Here is a 19,149-nt window from a genome sequence, read left to right as displayed (position 1 = left end):
AGTCAGATTTATGGGACCTGGTAAGTGAACCTGTATCATGATTCTAAAACCAAAATGTAAGTTTCAACAAGGTATATATATATATATATGGTATCAAGATATGCAACTAGAGGGGACAGGAGCAGACCGGACAGATTCCTACATAACACCTCCCAAATTAAATTTGGTTGGGATATATTTAGTCTGTGTGTTTTGTTCACAGGACATAACTCCTGAGGCTATTCAAATTTTGTATAATTATGTCCCTTTTCTTCTCAAAACACTGGATAATCAGAGCCAAGAAAGATCGGTCAGAATATATAAGAGAAATGATTAAAATTGTTTTAAAAGGTTAAATGCTTGCATTTATGTTTATAAACTGACAGACTGGAGACTTGAAAAGCCAAGTTAAACTATTTTCCAGCAGAAATGCTTCAAGTTTATAACTTTACATTACGGTGAACTGACTTTTGCCTTAATTGCCTCTTATTGAAGAAAGCTTTCAGCTGTAAAATCCGAGAAACAACTAAATTAAACTTCCTAAATTGATGCCAACATATTCCACAGACCCTGAGATGTTATTTGGAAATGAGTGCATGTAATCTTGAGTCAGACCACTTCTTGTATTGATCGGCTGGGATTCCAAGTTAAAGCTTGACTTTTCTTTCCAAACTAAATGTTATATATGGATTAATATCTTTCAGCAACACTTTATAAGGAATATCTTCAAACTATAAAAGCATTTAATCATGTGGACATTTAATCATGTGGTCTATTTTTGTTGTTTCGGTAAAAAGGTTCATTTCAAAGGAACACAAATTCATGGATTTCAAATTTTGTAAATAAAGTAAGAAGAAAATTTATTTATCAGTATTAATGCAACGACTAAATCCGAGTAAGTTAGTCTCCCACAAATATTAAAGAATTCAGTGTATTCCTACATTTTGAGACACTGATGCAATTAAACGGTACATGATCATTCATTATAGGCACATGCTTGTGTTTTCACCCCACAAACATCAATCTTCTGAATATTCCACATAAAATTTTATTCTGTATTATTCCAGTGGGGTAACAAATATCAGAGCTAAGCCTTGTTTACAGCAAAAAAATTCTCATTTTGTCTGTATGATATAGTGCCCTCATCCATCATGTGAGAAATTTTATTCCAAAAGAAATCTCCTCGCAATCTTTTGACAGGATATTTCCTCCCAAATGAAAACTTAAATACAAGTAGAACAGTTCAATATGGAAATTACCTACAGTAAATCCCTTTAACCTACAGAAAATTCCCAGTGCAAGGCAGCAGACTCTCAAAGTATAAAAAAAATAAATGAGAAGGCCCTAAGCTGTTCTTCTCAGAAAAGCTGAAAATCATAACGTTCTCACCTTGTGTTTTAACTGAGCTTTCTGGAAAGACTCCAGATTTTTGTAGTTGTACGATAAGCGCACATCCTCCGATGAGGAACTGAAGTCATCGTCTGATGTTTCCATGGACCGGGGATATTTTGATTTACGCTTGAACAATGGACTATGATGCTTACATTTTCCTCCCCGCATCACTTCTTCTTTCAATTTTTTTGTTGGCGAGTCAGGTTTATGTAGTCTGTGTAGCGGGGAGGATGGCAAAGACGATGTCTGTGTTATATCTAAACGTTCAAAATCACTGAGAAGTGATGATTTTCGTTTTTTATTGAGCATTGTATATTCCTTTTCTAATCCATTTGGAGTTATAGTTCTCCCATTTATTTGTGCCTCCCTGTCACTGTGCAGATTGTCTTCTGGATTAATGTACCCTAAATTTATAGACCCTATCACTTCATTATCGATGGAAGTCAATACACTTTCTTCACTGGTCATTTTGAGATCATGTGATAGCTTCCTATGGTCACATGACTCCTGTTTACTTTCTGCCTCATCATCATCAGGCACTGGAGCATCAGGTTCAGGACACCCTTCCAGATACAGCCTCTTCTGACTGTCGGAGGTTGGGGTGAGCACCTGACTGCTGTCAAACACTATATTTCCTTCAAACGCCAAATCCTTCACACTCTGCTCATCATCATCAGCAAACTTTATACCCTGGCACGCTGGGTCGGCCCAGCGAGGAACATTATCTACTTTGTCTGATCGTATAAACCGATCAACAAAACTTGGAACATGTTTATGAACACTATCCGGTGATTCAGATTGAGAACTGCTTTTACGGGAATCCCTCGCATTCCCATTGGCAAAAAAGTAGTCCCCAACTATTGCACTATTTGATTCATGCACAGAATGATCTGATACTTGACCTTTTGCACTATTTTCACTGTGACTAGACACTGACTTAGCACCATTATCTTGTGTTGTGTAGTGTTTTGAATTGCCAAGATGATTCGAGTTCACTGTTACACCTAAAACAATAGATTCTTCAGTCACCGACTGACTGGTTGTGTAGGAAGAATGGAGTGGAACTTTAGGGCGTGCCCCACCATAACTACATGTATTAATAATCAGAGGATCCTCCCCCGTGTTAAAGGCATGATTATTCTGAGGGTGGGTCTCTGAGGCTGGGGAAAGTTTTGTTTTCATACACACAGATTTCTGTCTGTCAGGGTAACAGTTGACAGTTGACCCATTGTCTGAGGTACTGTCTGCAGGCTCAGACAACTCAACATGATTGGTCAATACATCCACACTGATAATCTCCGAGTCCTGATTGGTCAGATTATCCAGGTGTGTAGGAATGTTGTTCTTCATATAATATTCATTATGTACACCTGACAGCAGACCATCTAACAGAGCTGAAATAGAAAACATGAAAAAATCAATATGTACACCTGACAGTAAACCATCTAACAGAGCTGAAATAGAAAACATGAAAAAATCAATATGTACACCTGACAGCAAACCATCTAACAGAGCTGAAATAGAAAACATGAAAAATTCAATATGTACACCTGACAGCAAACCATCTAACAATGCTGAAATGGAAAACATGAAAAATTCAGTATGTACACCTGACAGCAAACCAAGTTACAATGCTGAAATGAAAAACATGAAAAATTCAGTATGTACACCTGACAACAAACCAAGTTACAATGCTGAAATGGAAAACATGAAAAATTCATTATGTACACCTGACAGCAGACCATCTAACAATGCTGAAATAGAAAACAAGAAAAAATCAATATGTACACCTGACAGCAGACCATCTAACAATGCTGAAATGGAAAACATGAAAAATTCATTATGTACACCTGACAGCAGACCATCTAACAATGCTGAAATGGAAAACATGAAAAATTCATTACCGTACATAACCGCTTATAAGACACACTCACTTATAAGATGCATCCCGACATTGGACATGCAATCTGGGGTCTTTTCCACTAACCCTCGTACAAGACGCGGTCATTTTTTGATATCAACAATGTCAAATATTTGTAGAAATGCATAATTTTTCGAACATGATGTGTTTTAGGGAAAAATAAAATGGTAAAATCACCGATTTTTTTTTGCAAAAAAAAATGCTAACTTCAGTTATTAAATTTTAAAATATATAATCAGCTTATATACAATTATTTTTCTGTGATAAACACATTGAAAGAATTAGAAACGGAGAACTTACATCTATAAAACAGCCGATATTTTGACGATATTTGCCGATGTTGCACAATGAAATAAAATAAAGTATTTTTAAAAATATTTTGATGTATAATAAAATGCATATGAATAACCAAATACGGCGAAAATACATCTAGAAAAAAATTGGCGTTATTCACCAAGATTATTCAAAACTTTGCAGCTTGTTTAATTAAATGTAAATCCTTTTTTGTATGTAATAAAATACATTTTAGCTCCTAGGAAACGGCGAAATTATGTGTACAAATCGGCCGAAATTTTGACAATACTTGCCGATGTTACTCAACGAAATAAAATAAAGTATTTTAAAATGTATTTTTATGTATGATAAATTACATTTAAATAACGTATATTTGGCGAAAATACGTCAGAAAAGATTATTCAGGAGTTTGCAAGACCTGTTTTATAAAACGTAAAACTAAACAGAACGTTTTAAAATCCTATTTTATATGTAATAAAATACTAGGAAATGGCGAAATTACGTCTACAAATCGGCCAAAATAATATCGGCGACTTTATTGCTGGGCTTTCAAATATGACACGTGTCAATCAATCATAGCTTGACATCTGCCAGTCAAATACAGGTATGCCCACTTCGATATATTACCCAATCGTGTTCGAGTTTCGAGTAGCTAGCCATCTCTACATGCCCGTCATTTGGCAAGAAGATTAGTCCAAAATTATGCAAAATAATTTCCGTTCGCCATTCTTTGAAGATGCCGAAGTTTGACATCAATCAGTGTCAATCACAAAGCTGTTTATTTGCGGATCTGAAGCATCAAATATTTCATAACGAGTGTGTTTTAACACCCTAAAACAGTTCTCTGTAATTGGCGCCAATTAACTTTTAATTGTTTTCGGTTTGCGGGCTGTGAAAATATTTCTATGTTCCATTACAATTTACAAGTTAATTTAAAGTCAATACATTCTGGTGTTTTAAAAGGAAAAATAATACATTTGTAAAAAAAAATATACTTTTTTGAATCGTAAAATAAATTAGTATCGATTTTTATAGCGGTCCGAAATACGGTACGTGCAGTTAAAGACTTTATCACCGCTATGTAAATGGCGGCCGAAAAACGTAAGTAGCGGTTTGCAGTGACAGAAATAAAGATGTACTGAGCTGTAATTTGAAGATTTTTTAAGATTTTCTTTTAATTTTCGTGTAGAACGCGCTAATAAGACGTGTCCCACTCTTTGGCCCGGAAATATGACTCCTAAAAATGCGTCTTATAAGCGGTTATGTACGGTATGTACACCTGACAGCAAACCATCTAACAGAACTGACGTGGAAAATAAAAAAAATTCATTATGTATACCTGACAGCAAACAATCTGAACTGAAGTGGAAAACATGAAATAGTAATTAATGTACACCTGACATCAGACTGTCTAATAGAACTTAAGTAAAAAATATGAACTATTCACTAACAAACACCATCTAACAAAGCTGAAACAGAAAAACACAGTTCAAAAACATGTTTTTCAATCTATAGGTAAAGTGAAGGTGACAAAAGAAATGGAAATAATATTCCTGTAATAGAACCGATTCCCTCCATAAATTATTTATGAATTATTATGCCCCCACTTTGTGGGGGGTGGGCATAATTTGCCCTTGTCCGTCCGTCCGTCCGTGAATGTTGTGTCGTGCCTAGCACCAAAAGTATTTGACGTAGAGTCACAAAACTTTACAGGAATGTTGGTCAGCATGTGTAGTTGTGCACCTGGGGTTTCGCGTCCGGATTCATTCAGTTGTGTAGGAGTTATGGCCCCTGACTTTGTAAAAATTGGTCATTTTAGTGTTGTGTCGCGCCTAGCTCCAAAAGTATTTGATGTAGAGTCACAAAACTTTACAGGAATGTTGGTCAGCATGCGTAGTTGTGCACCTGGGGTTTCGCGTCCGGATTCATTCAGTCGTGTAGGAGTTATGGCCCCAGACTTAGTGAAAAATTGGTCATTTTAATGTTGTGTCGTGCGTAGCTCCGAAAGTATTTGACCTAGAGTCACCAAAGTTTACAGGAATGTTGGTCAGCATGTGCAGTTGTGCATCTGGGGTTTCGCGTCTGGATTCATTCAGTCATGTAGGAGTTATGGCCCCTGACTTCGTTAAAAATTGGTCATTTTAATGTTGTGTCGCGCGTAGCTCCGAAAGTACTTGACCTAGAGTCACCAAAGTTTACAGGAATGTTGGTCAGCATGTGCAGTGTTTTGCGTCTGGATTCATTCAGTATTGTAGGAGTTATGGCCCCTGACCTAGGAAAAAATTTGTGTCCTTTGTTATGTAGTGGGGGTATCTGTGTCCTATGGACACATTTCTAGTTTTGTATGTTTCAGCAGATATTTTTTTTTCACAAATGGTAGAGTGGTGGAACTTGTTTTGCTAGGCACTGACACTTGTGTCCATGTGAGTTCAAATTCTGGCTCTGACTAGAGTAATATCAACATGACCTGTATATTTACCAGCTGTTTGTAACATGTTTTCAGTACTACCACAGAAATTTTATTATTACATGGAAACATTAAACTTACATCAAATATGTAATTAATAAAATATAAAAGTCAGCCTCAGTGTCCTTTAAAAGTAAAAAATATTCAGAAAACTTGATAACTCCACACATCCCACTGTGATATTCAAGTTACCACAACTATTTTAGTGATGTAAACAGCAAATGACAGAAATATCAAAACTAGATTCAGATACAGAAAAGTTAAAATATAGGATTTCTTTACATTAACTTTTTAAAGCTTCTGATACTGTAAAATCATCAATACTCAAGGGGGACTTCACGACTGCATCAATCCACAAAATTACATGATTACATTCCAACAAATATAATTATATAGTTCCCATACTTTTATGTTTTCAAAATTTGAAATTACCTCCAAGAAACAGCAGTTTTAGCCAAAACAACAAAATTTCATACCCAGGATATTTAAGGAGGTAGGTTACCTTCATATTTGTATGTGCGCATGTCCAACCAGAAGCTAACGTGACGATTTACGACGACGTTTACGACAAACTAAATGTGTTTGTATATTCATTCTTCTGAAAACAAATTATGAACCTGTCTTCGATCTGATGCTTTATGGTTAGATAATGCAGAAATAATGAATAAACTGCCACAGAAACGCTTCAAAACAATGTTGCCTTAAAATGACGTCATTGGCGTCATGGCGTTACGTGTCAGTTACCACGCAGAATTAAAAGCTTTTATCTTGAAAGTACGTAATTCTGTGCATTTTCTTTATTTTAACTATTTTCAAATAACCATTATTTGCTGAAATATTTTTATGAGTCTTTTGCTCTGAATAATAATCAATATTTTGCTTCTTTTATGTAGTTATATTGAAATGTTATTCGGAATGTAAGAAAATGGATGATGGTAACCAATGTTATTTGGAATATAGTTGGGTGAAAGGTTACTTGTTACGGCCATTTTCAAATAAAAAATCTAGCAGTTTGATTTGTAATACCAATTTTTCAGGTTCCGTTGATAATTTGTTACTTATATACTAAAACTAAGATCTAAAATTGTTCAAATTTCAGTAGAAAATTGTGGTTTCTTGAATTGAATTGATGTTACCATGGAAACGAAGCCCGTGACCTATGCATCTAAATGTAAAATTCAAAAGCACTGACACTGGTCTATTTAAGAAACACAGCTTCGGCTTTTTATTTTCATTTCAACAATATCCATGAGAATAATAGCAGCATGCTGAATGATTTTTTCATGAAAAATGCCAGACGAGGGGTAAAGCTTTAAGTATTCTAAGCTGTGAAATTTGTTTGAATAAATGCAAATAGCACGAAAATATAACTTACGTTAGAAATAATATGTTTTAAAGCTACATTAACTAGAAAGATAATCTTATTCAATATTTTTATAAGAAATTACGACGAAAAGCAAGATATAAGCTATTTTAAACATCTCTGTTGCCATGGTTACTTTAAACTTTAAGAAAAATAGGGTACCATGTAAAGCGTTTGGTATTTTGCTAATAATATTACCCAAATATTCCATGTTGGTCATTAACAGAATGGCATTGAAGTCGTCGAAAACCCCGTTTTTATACATAGTTGTTTAAAAGTTAGAGAAAATGCGTTACCATGGAAACATGAGCCCTGCGACATATACATTTTAAGCTAACATTAGAAAGCTAACGTGCATACTAGTCAAATTATCGATTATGCAGACTTCTACGGATATCAATGAAACTAAAATACACTGAAAAGTATTAAATATCCGTATTTTCCTTCTTCTTTCAATATGAAATACCTTTGGAGGGTCATGTTCTTCAAACCTGGATAAAAGTTGAACTTGAAGGGACAGAGACAAACGAAATTGAGATTGTAACAGTTAAAACTTCATATTACACGAAATACAAAAAAATGCTGCGGTACAACTAATCTGAATTTACCCTGGTAACAAGGTAACCTACCTCCTTAAGAAGAGACAACCCTTTCTAACAAGAGGGCCATGATGGCCCTATATCGCTCACCTGTTATCATTGCACTTGAGGACAAGAAGGTCCTCAGAAAAAATATCTAAGTCCAAAGGACAGGAACAAAAAAAGGAAAGAAATTTAACCAAAAAGAAAAACAAAATTCTTACAAGGTACAGATATGTCAAAATACACTTAAAAATTGGAGGTACCATCCATACTGTACCACAGGAAAGTGGTCTCGGTTTTTCCCTATGGCCAATAATAAAACAGTTACTAAAAATAGGCTATTTATAGTAACGTAAAAGGGAAGTAATTCAAAAGAAAATTATTGTAAGTTAACAAAAGAAGGATCTGCGAAATAAATCTGTTGACATAAATGAAATTTCAGATCAGTATCTTCATTAGTTACGGAGATATACCCATTTTAATTTGAAACTAGAGCTATCACTAAAGGTGATGAATGTACCCCCACATGCACTGACACAGTACATTGCAATTTGACGCAAACAAGATTGCATAATTATGTGGACTGTATGTATATAGACTGTATGTATACAGTATAGTAACAAAAAACAAAGTCCCATAACTATGCAGAATATTTATCTAAAAGAATGTAACATGCACCATGCACAACTAGATTTGGTACTGATCACTTGTGTGAAGTTTCATTAAATTGTGTGTAAGGGTTTGGTAGATTAGGCACGCACAAGATTACATATGCAGACTGTATGTACATAGTATGTTAACAAGAAACAAAGTCCCATAACTCTGCAATTTTTGTCGCTGAAAGAACCTAACATGCCCCATGCACAACTACTGTTGTTACTGATCACTTGTGTGAAGTTTCATTAAATTGTGTCAAGGGGATGAGGAGAGATGGTGTGCACAAGATTGTGTTTATGTATATAGTAAAGAAACAAAAAAACAAAGTCCCATAACTCTGCAATTTTTTTTTCTGAAAGAACCTAACATGCCCCATGCACAACTACTGTTGTTACTGATCACGTGTGAAGCTTCATTAAATTGTGTCAAGGGGATGAGGAGAGATGGTGCCCACAAGATTGTGTCTATGTATATAGTATAGTAACAAAAAAAAACAAAGTCCCATAACTCTGCAAATTTTTTTTCTAAAAGAACCTAACATGCCCCATGCACAACTACTGTTGGTACTGATCACTTGTGTGAAGTTTCATTAAATTGTGTCAAGGGGATAGAGAGATGGTGCGCACAAGATTGTGTCTATGTATATAGTATAGTAACAAAAAAAACAAAGTCCCATAACTCTGCAAATTTTTTTTCTAAAAGAACCTAACATGCCCCATGCACAACTACTGTTGTTACTGATCACTTGTGCGAAGTTTCATTAAATTCTGTCAAGGGGATAAGGAGAGATGGTGCGCACAAGATTGCGTCTACGGACAGACGGACAGACAGACAGACAGACAGACAACCTGAAACCAGTATACCCCCCCTTACAACTTTGTTGTCGGGGGGTACAATAAAGGGAGGTAATTTGATATAAAATCAGTCCATAGTTATCTATCCTGATTGGCTCGGTCCAACTAATGACAATAATGAAATTTCAAATAAGTCCTGTAAGTACTTACTGATATAAATCCATTTTGACTACAATCAGGGGAGGTAATCAGATATAAAATAACTCTGGAAACTACGATTGGATCTGATCTGTCATGGAATCCAAGATTTATTGTTGTTGAAGATATTTTGGAAGTTTGTATCGAATAAAACCATAAATGAAGTCTCTATATGGCTGCAAAAGCCAAAGTAGCCAATTTTGGACATTTAAGGGGGCCATAACTCTGGAACCCATGATGGAATCTGGCCAGTTTAAGAAAGGAACCAAGATCTTGTGGTGATACAAGTTGTGTGCAAGTTTGGTTAAAATCAAATTTATCATAAATGAAGTTGCTATTGTGCAGACAAGGTCAAAATAGCTAATTTTGGCCCTTTCAGGGGCCATAACTCTGAAACCCATTAGGGGATCTGGCCAGTTCAACAAAGGTACTGAGATCTTATGGCAACACAAGTTTTGTGCAAGTCTGATTAAATTCAAATCATAAATGAAGCTGCTATTGTGCAGACAAGGGCAAAATAGCTAATTCTGGTCCTTTCAGGGGCCATAACTCTGGAACCCATAATGGAATCTGGCCAGTTCAAGAAAGGAACCAAGATCTTATGGTGATACAAGTTGTGTGCCAGTTTGGTAAAAATCAAGTCATAAATAAAGCTGCTATTGTGCAGACAAGATCAAAACAGCTGATTTTGGCCCTTTCAGGGGCCATAACTCTGGAACCCATAATGGGATCTGGCCAGTTCGAGAAAGGAACTGAGATCTTATGGTGATACAAGTTGTGTGCAAGTTTGGTTAAAATAAAATCATAAATGAAACCACTATCATGCAGACAAGAAATTGTTGATGGACGGACGCACGACGGACGAAGGGTGAGCTAAAAAGCTAATGTTGTATTCAATTGCATATTATCAATGCTGAGGGAAACTGAATGAAGTTTAAACATTCAGTTACTCAGTGTTTTAAATACTGAATGGACTGCAATTTACAGTTATCTTTAAAGCTTTACCTGTAGTTACACTGTCACTTTTTTGAAAATTACAAGAAAACCAGAGATGCTTTTGAGAAGCACATGTCTCCCACAACTGCCTTGCTTGTCTGGATTGTTCAGACGAATGATTCCTATAAAAAATGTCTAGTTTCTCTGGATGGTCTAGACGAGTGGATCCAATCAGTAATTCAAGGGCCATAATTCGAAAGTGCCTGGGCGGATTTGGCTAGTTATCGAACTTGGCCGAGGTCTTATGGTCAAACACATTTTGTTCAAGTTTGGTGAAGATCAGATGAGAAATGTTCGACTTAGAGTGCGGACAAGCTTTGTGACAGACAGACAGACACACAGCCTGGAGTAAATCAATATGTCTCCCACACCACTGTGTGGTGGGAGACTTAATGAAGTATCTAAATTTATCATACAAAGTTGATCAGAGTCGTCATCGCCAACTCCTGCTGGTGTGAAGTTACGATCCTGAGCTAGGAGAGAATCGTCACGTGGCAGTTCAGTGACTGTAACTGTCATCTGTCTTGGCTGAAGGTGTAACAGACTTGTCTTGTACAACACATTACCAAGATCCTCCGGCAGGTGAGCTGCTGTACCAACTATACGGAACTTTGTGCCCCAGATATTGGACATCACCTCCACCAGTTTACTGCTCTGTTTATTCAATAGAGAAAATAACTCGGTGAATACCAAACATGACAAGTTTCAATACAGACGCTGGTAATTTATGGAAAAATTTGTGCCAAACTAGGGAGATATCTCTCTACTGCCTATCAAGACCTTGTTACAGGCTTATTGTACTCTAAACAAATGTCCATCAAAAAATCATGTTCACTCAATGGCAATGTCTTTTTTAACCCCTTAAAGAATTTTCAAATAATTTAAAACAAATAGTAACTATGAAGAGACAACATGTGGAATGTAAATTTTGGTCATGTCAATTCAAGGTCAAGGTCGTAAGTAGAGATCAAAGGTCAAAAGGCGGTATTTTGTGTCTAAAGCATTTTTACAACCCCTGGAAGGAATTTCAAGTAACTTTACAGGAATGTTAACACAATGGGATGATGTGCAGATGCATTTTACAGCTATATTTGTTCAAGGTCAGTGCATATAGTGAGATCAGAGGTTAAAAGGCAGTACAGTACTTTTGTCTACTTAATATATTTAACCCCTGAAAGAAGTTTCAGACTGTGTTTGGCAATGACCCTAACCATAATGAGATGCTGTGCAGAAGGCATGTGCTTTTGCTAAAAGCCCTCTACTCTACTTGAATGTTCTCACATTCTCAACAATTATCGTCTGGCTGTCTAGTTTATATCAAATTTACTGACGTTTCTAGAACCCAAATGAAATCTACCTAGTAATTCCATTTCAGCAATATTTCTGTTTTAACTTGCTTAAAAAGGCTTAGACATGAATAAATTTGGTCACATTCCCCTTTCTGAGAGCATACTTTCAAATAGTAAGGACGTGTAACTCCACATAACCTATAACTCCAGCAAATGTTTAAACATGTTGAAACCTTAGCATCTCTCGACAAAAATTAAAATTTGGGCATAATTCTACTTTAAGACATGCAAGTCTTTTCCTGGACACATTCTTTTATTTAACTTAACCAACAAGACTAAAAATGTTGCTTGTGTGACTGTTTTACAGAAGTACACTCCGAATGTATTTAAACTACCACCACAACAAGGCCATGCACACATCAAACATTCTTATTTCAACCAAAGACCTAAAACGTTCACATCTATAGATTTTCCAGATTTAGAACCTCCCACAACTGGTAACCAGCAGCTTTGTGAAACAATATGTGCAAAACTTTCCTCAGTTTACAGCCATTTACGGTTAAGATTAATGTCTGTAGCTCTATCTCATTATCGTATTTTCAGACATATTACATTGGTTAGGGAATAAGTGCCAAACAAGGGTAATATTACGCTTACTCAAATGTTTAGTTCAGGACAAAATTTGCAGAAAAACAACAACAGATTATCAGAAGCTGCCAGACTTCCCTACAATCTGTATATCGAATGAAAAAATATAATGGGTGTCCTAGGCAATGTGTTAAGGTCAGCGACTTTGAACTGTATATCTACTACCACTGTGAAGTATGTATAATTTTTTCATGTAAGAAGTTACCCACTTGGCTTCCAGAAGCCTAGTGTCAAATTCACAGGAGCCTTCCCTTGCCTGAAATAATGCCTACATGGGCACCCGGGTCTTCACCATTAAAAGCTTGAAAGTTACCATATGACCTAAAGTGAGGCGGTCACACTTAAAAACCAACAAACAAACATTAATGAGAACCAGTTTATGGTAAGAGATTCTGGGAAATGTGAGGGATTTTAGGAAGGTGACAGATTTTTTGCATCAATTTAAGAAGTGTAAAGTAAGTGGAAGCCAATGTCAATTTGCTATAGAGGTCACCAGCCCAAAACTTCATCAGTGTACAAATAATTTATAATGCAAATGTACAGTTACTGTATATTTAATATCGATGGACGTGATTGCGATAAAAAAAATGGGTTCATCAGTTCTAATACTAACAGTTTTTGACTGTAAGAAACAGTAGGTATACTTAGTGCATCACTACCCACCTCAGGTAAGTTATCATTATAGAAGAGTTCGTTCAGGGTTCGGAATGTTGTACTTCTCTCAACCTTCCCTGGTCGGAAATGTTTGAGCCTCTTTCTGCGAGGCACCCTCGGGCTTCCACCACATCCATCCAGCTCAATGTCACTGTCTGAGGAGGATGTATCACTCAGTATATCTGCCTCAAAATTAAACATCTGCTCAGGTTCACCTTCAATAACAAACAAGATAATCATTTCTGTAAAAGATTTATAGAAACAATAAAATCAAAAAGAAGATCCTTTTGAAGCATTATGTCTTAGAAGTGAAGCATTATGTTTTAGAAATGAAGCATTATGTCTTAGAAGTGAGGCATTATGTCTTAGAAGTGAGGGATTATGTTTTAGAAGTGAGGCATTATGTTTTAGAAGTGAGGCATTATGTCTTAGAAGTGAAGCATTATGTCACAGAAGTGAGGCATTATGTTTTAGAAGTGAAGCATTATGTTTTAGAAGTGAAGCATTATGTTTTAGAAGTGAGGCACTATGTTTTAGAAGTGAAGCATTATGTTTTAGAAGTGAAGCATAATGTCTTAGAAGTGAAACATTATGTCTTAGAAGTGAAACATTATGTTTTAGAAGTGAAGCATTATGTCTTAGAAGTGAGGCATTAAGCATTATGTCTTAGAAGTGAAGCATTATGTCTTAGAAGAGAAGCATTATGTTTTAGAAGTGAGGCATTACGTTTTAGAAGTGAAGCATTATGTCTTAGAAGTGAAGCATTATGTCTTAGAAATGAAGCATTATGTTTTAAAAGTGAGGCATTATGTTTTAGAAGTGAAGCATTATGTCTTAGAAGTGAGGCATTATGTTTTAGAAGTGAAGCTTCAAAAGAAATTTGTTAGAACTCAAGCAAGTAGTCGTTGAGTAAAAGCAATCACCAGATATGTGCATCTCCTCTTGGGAGTGAAGATTCCTATGAAGTTTGCTGAATTCCAGCAAGTGGTTGCTGAAGAATATCTAAACCAGAAATGGTGCTATAATATACTAAGGTTGAACAATCAGAGGTTAATAACTCACTGAAAATTCATGACCAAAGCATGAAGAAAATATGCAGATCTCCTCTTGGGAGAGAAGCTTCCTATGATGTTTTGCTCAATTCCAGCCAGTGGTTGCTGAGAAATACTCCTGGCAAGAACTGTTGGACAGATGGACAAGCAGTGGCATATATGCCTTCAAGAAGCACAAAAAGAAATTGTAAATTAGTTGAAGGAGGCTGAAGCTGCATTTTTGGCAGGTTTTTTTTTTTACCCTCCTTCCCTCCATCGATCATGGTTCATCATTACATCCTTATCAATTCAGACTTTTCTGACTGGATTGGAACTATGTCATTTTCCAAAGATATGCTATTGAACGATGCCAACATGCAAAATAGCCAAATATGTAGATTCAGCTTTGTTAATGGAAAAGTAAATGTTTCAAATTGTTTTTCTTTTGAAATGTAAAAACTACAAAACAAATGTCTTATCTCTGTGTTATTGACATTGGGATATCAGATCTGGACATGTTGGATACGCTTTCAATAAATTTTCACAGCTGCTACAGGCCTGACAAACTACCTGCTAAAACATACCTTCTTTTCTTAAAGTTTTTGTAGCTTTAATCCTTGGATCAAAGATGATAAAGTCTGGTCTCAGTTTGCTGGCTCGTTTCCCCTTCAGTAACGGAATGAGGCCTCCAAGGTATTCCAGGTAGAGTGTATAATGGCCACCAGATGTCTCCTCTCCGTGATGTATCATCGTACAAAACAATCTCTCCGATCCTGGGGGTGGGGTACTCACAAAGGCTCGCAGTTTAAATGGATCAGGAATATAGCTCTAGAAATACAGTATAAAGAAGAATATTTTAAAACATACGATCGATACAAAAATATCAGTTTGAGAAAACACACAGCTCATTGTACATTTGGTATGGAAAATCAAAATATGCAGAAACATTCAACATTCAACATGTCTGACAGGGACATAAAATGCTATGTGTAAATAGAATTCTCATACATAAACAAGCAGAACCTATAAACTATGCATAAAAGGATAAAAGAATATAAATTAAGTTTTGTATAGCTCTCAGAAGGGTGATCAACAAGAATGTATTTCATTTCCCTGTAACTACATCTCAATATCATTTTAACAAATTAATGACATCCGCTCATAACATGCAACCAGAGTCAGAATATAACACTGTTTAATGGTCACCATGGTATCTTAATTGCAATATGGAGAAGCAGAATCTGATCCATTTGTTCCAATTTATCTCTAAAATCTCAACAGTTTCAATTCAGAAATGAATTTATCTTTTCGGAGTTCAATGTAAAATAAACTACAAAACATGACGCAAAAATCCATGAATTGCGCTAGTAGCAATTTACTGTTAATTTGCTGCACAAATTCTGTCATTCATTTCGCATGAATTACAAAGTCTTACGTTATACTTTCTTTCCATTTGTGAACAACTTCTTTTTACAAATTGCATCTATTTTGTTGTAATCAACATTAGCCCTTACCATGCTAAATTTCTATAATGAACTTGTCCATCTTTCAATTTGGACAGTGCCATTAGCTGTTAAAAGGGGTGCTCACCAAAAAGATACTGACTGAATGGCAAACAGTGCAGATCATGATCAGATTGCATGGATGCGCAGCCTGATCATGATATACGCTGGTTGCAAAGGCAGGATCAATAGTGTCATGCATTAAAAAGGCTAGAATCTGCTTCTCAGGCATTCTTTTCACTAGACAACACAACTACGACATCATCTAAGGAACTTTCACCCTGTGAATACACGTGGATGTTGTCAAAACAGAGGCATGTTATCACAAAGCTATGTTATTGTTAGTCTGGCTCTTTCCTTTTGCTGTTCATGCAAAATGAATGTCATAAAGCAAGAATGTAATAATTTTCTGATGTCAGACATAAGAGGAATCATTGCTCACAACTATGCAGTTTGAGGGGACACAAACAAAATGTGACCTGTACTCATGCCTAAGCATTGGACAAAGAAGACCATTGTCAAATTTTGCGCTCATTGAGACCTGAACCCATGACTTCTGACATTAAATTTTGTTAGGAGTCTGACACTCTACCTCTACATCTCTGTAAATATGTTAGGAGTCTGACACTCTACCTCTACATCTCTGTAAATATGCTAGGAGTCTGACACTCTACCTCTACATCTCTGTAAATATGCTGGGAGTCTGACACTCTACCTCTACATCTCTGTAAATATGTCAGGAGTCTGACACTCTACCTCTACATCTCTGTAAATATGTCAGGAGTCTGACACTCTACCTCTACATCTCTGTAAATATGTCTGACACTCTACCTCTACACCTCTGTAAATATGCTAGGAGTCTGACACTCTACCTCTACACCTCTGTAAATATGCTAGGAGTCTGACACTCTATCTCTACATCTCTGTAAATATGTTAGGAGTCTGACACTCTACCTCTACATCTCTGTAAATATGTTAGGAGTCTGACACTCTACCTCTACATCTCTGTAAATATGTTAGGAGTCTGACACTCTACCTCTACATCTCTGTAAATATGTTAGGAGTCTGACACTCTACCTCTACATCTCTGTAAATATGTCAGGAGTCTGACACTCTACCTCTACATCTCTGTAAATATGCTAGGAGTCTGACACTCTACCTCTACATCTCTGTAAATATGCTAGGAGTCTGACACTCTACCTCTACATCTTTGTAAATATGCTAGGAGTCTGACACTCTACCTCTACATCTCTGTAAATATGCTAGGAGTCTGACACTCTACCTCTACACCTCTACATCTCTGTAAATATGTTAGGAGTCTGACACTCTACCTCTACATCTCTGTAAATATTCTGAATCTGCTTTAATAAATTTGCTTTTTATCCACAAATTTAAAAATGTCTACTTGGAAATGTCCAGACAAATAGTCTTTTGTTTAAAACACAAAGTAGACAATGTTCTGTTTACAACAGGAAGCAATGGGACAGAGCAAAAATATCTTTCATTATTGTTCTGGCAACTTCTGCTAAGAGATGACGTATGTTTCCTAACACAGGCAATTCCCCAGAGACATTTTAAAAGTAGATACTATTACACAGAAAATTCATCTTGAATACAAAATGAGCCAGCATGAATATGGAAGAATTGTAATACAGGAACCAATCAATCCTAATTTATATTTATTTCTATTTTATGGCTGTTCAAAGAAATTCCTATGCAGTAATTGGGAATTATTTGACAATTCTTTCTTCCATTCGACTAAGCCTCTTATGTTTGTAGCTCGGCAGTCATATCACGCTAAATGATTACCCTGGAAACAAATAATCTATTCTTCCTCATTTGTAGAAAAAGGAAATTGACGCTAAACACCTTAAAGAAACCAGAAAATTCTGGAGCAAGGCAAGGCACGTAGAAGTAAGTAAAGGCAGCCAATATACCTATTTCAGATAGAGTAAAACAACAATCGCTTAAGGTTTCAAACAGAATGAGAAAACTGATCTAGTTATCCAGGGTTTGAGCAATCCAAAACATAGAAAACTTAAGGAAAATGACTGGGGGACCACATGAATTGCTGCAGTAAACCTGGGTGCTTGAGCCTTCAATAATGAAGCCAATATGAGTGTGTAGTTAGATTGATGACGTGGGCATGTGACTGTGGTTGTTCAGTGCTTTCTAGTGTTGTCACAGTAGAGGTACAAGAACAATCATGGCAATAATAACCTATTTTTATTGTTTTATATTTTATTTTATGTTTGTGTCAGGTTATGCTGCTCAATATTTGTGCATTTGACATGAAATCAATCTTTATATAATTAAACATTGGTATAGTTGTTTAAATGCTACAATATCCTTCTGACAAGTAAACAGGATTTTAGTTGGAATGTAACCTTTTGTAAAGGAAGTAGCATATTAAAGAATTTGAATGTGTACATGCCCAACTTAAATGTTAGAATTTACATCAATGATTTACATCAAACTAAATATGTTTGTATGTTCATTCTTCTGACCAATGCTACAAAACATGACATCAAAGACATCAAGAAAGAGTTAGGATTCTTCACCTACTCACTAATTTAATAACTCAAAGCTGTAACTCTTATAGTATTCAAGAAAAGTGGACTTGAACAAATATTTTAAATTTTCTAAGTATAAAAGGGTCACAATTCTGACAGTCACATATTAGCATTATAGTTCCTGGCTTATATTATACTCACATAATGATCATAAGTAAGTGTATCAAGTTTCAATGCTACAAAATGCTTAAACTGAACCTAAACAGATATCTTAACCAACGTCAATGCCAACACCAAAGCAAATGATGAAGTGACGACAGTACCGTGTAGATTTAAAAAAAAAAATCAGACAAGCTAAAAATCTACACAGTGAAATGTAATAGAAATTTGTAAGGCTCAAAAACTCACTACACTATTTCAACATGAACACTGACATCATGATATTGCATTGATGTCATGTCATGAGTGACGTTATGCAGCTGGAACGGGTAAATTTAGTTAAAACCATTGAAAGACATGAAATGTAAAAGAAAATTTGTTTGTTAAGTAACTTTCACTCAAAAACACTATTTCATAAATTAGTTACAACACTTCTGAAAATACTGCATATGGTGTTCACTTGGTGCTTATACACAGAAACAAACAAAAATCCTCTATTTAATGTTGATACTTCTACAGATATATCTGAAAACTTTAGTACCCCATCCCTATCAAATGATTCACTATTACAAATACTTTATGGCATCATTTAGGAATAATGTGTTTTTAAGCAAAACTGGGATGAGAAAATAACTTTCTTGGATAACAATGCAATATGTTAATGTGTCCAAATGTATCCAAATAGCTGTTTTATTACATCCGTCTGAAAGG

General features: G+C 35.7%; 1 protein-coding gene across 1 annotated transcript in view; it reads right to left on the bottom strand.

The window, feature by feature from the left end:
- LOC123550778 (tubby-related protein 4-like) overlaps positions 1-19,149 on the bottom strand; it is a 173,407-nt gene that overhangs the window by 5,705 nt on the left and 148,553 nt on the right. Inside the window, exons 11-14 of the mRNA XM_053540064.1 lie at positions 14,849-15,092; positions 13,243-13,448; positions 11,059-11,296; positions 1,369-2,765 (exon numbers count right to left, since the gene is read on the bottom strand). Of these exons, the coding sequence (XP_053396039.1) occupies positions 1,369-2,765; positions 11,059-11,296; positions 13,243-13,448; positions 14,849-15,092 (2,085 nt within the window). The remainder of the gene's footprint in view (positions 1-1,368; positions 2,766-11,058; positions 11,297-13,242; positions 13,449-14,848; positions 15,093-19,149) is intronic.

Source organism: Mercenaria mercenaria, chromosome 4, assembly GCF_021730395.1.
Source record: "Mercenaria mercenaria strain notata chromosome 4, MADL_Memer_1, whole genome shotgun sequence".
Taxonomy (NCBI): Eukaryota; Metazoa; Mollusca; class Bivalvia; order Venerida; family Veneridae; genus Mercenaria; species Mercenaria mercenaria.
The sequence above is the reverse complement of the archived record's forward strand: the minus strand, read 5'-3'. Positions and strand labels throughout refer to the sequence as shown.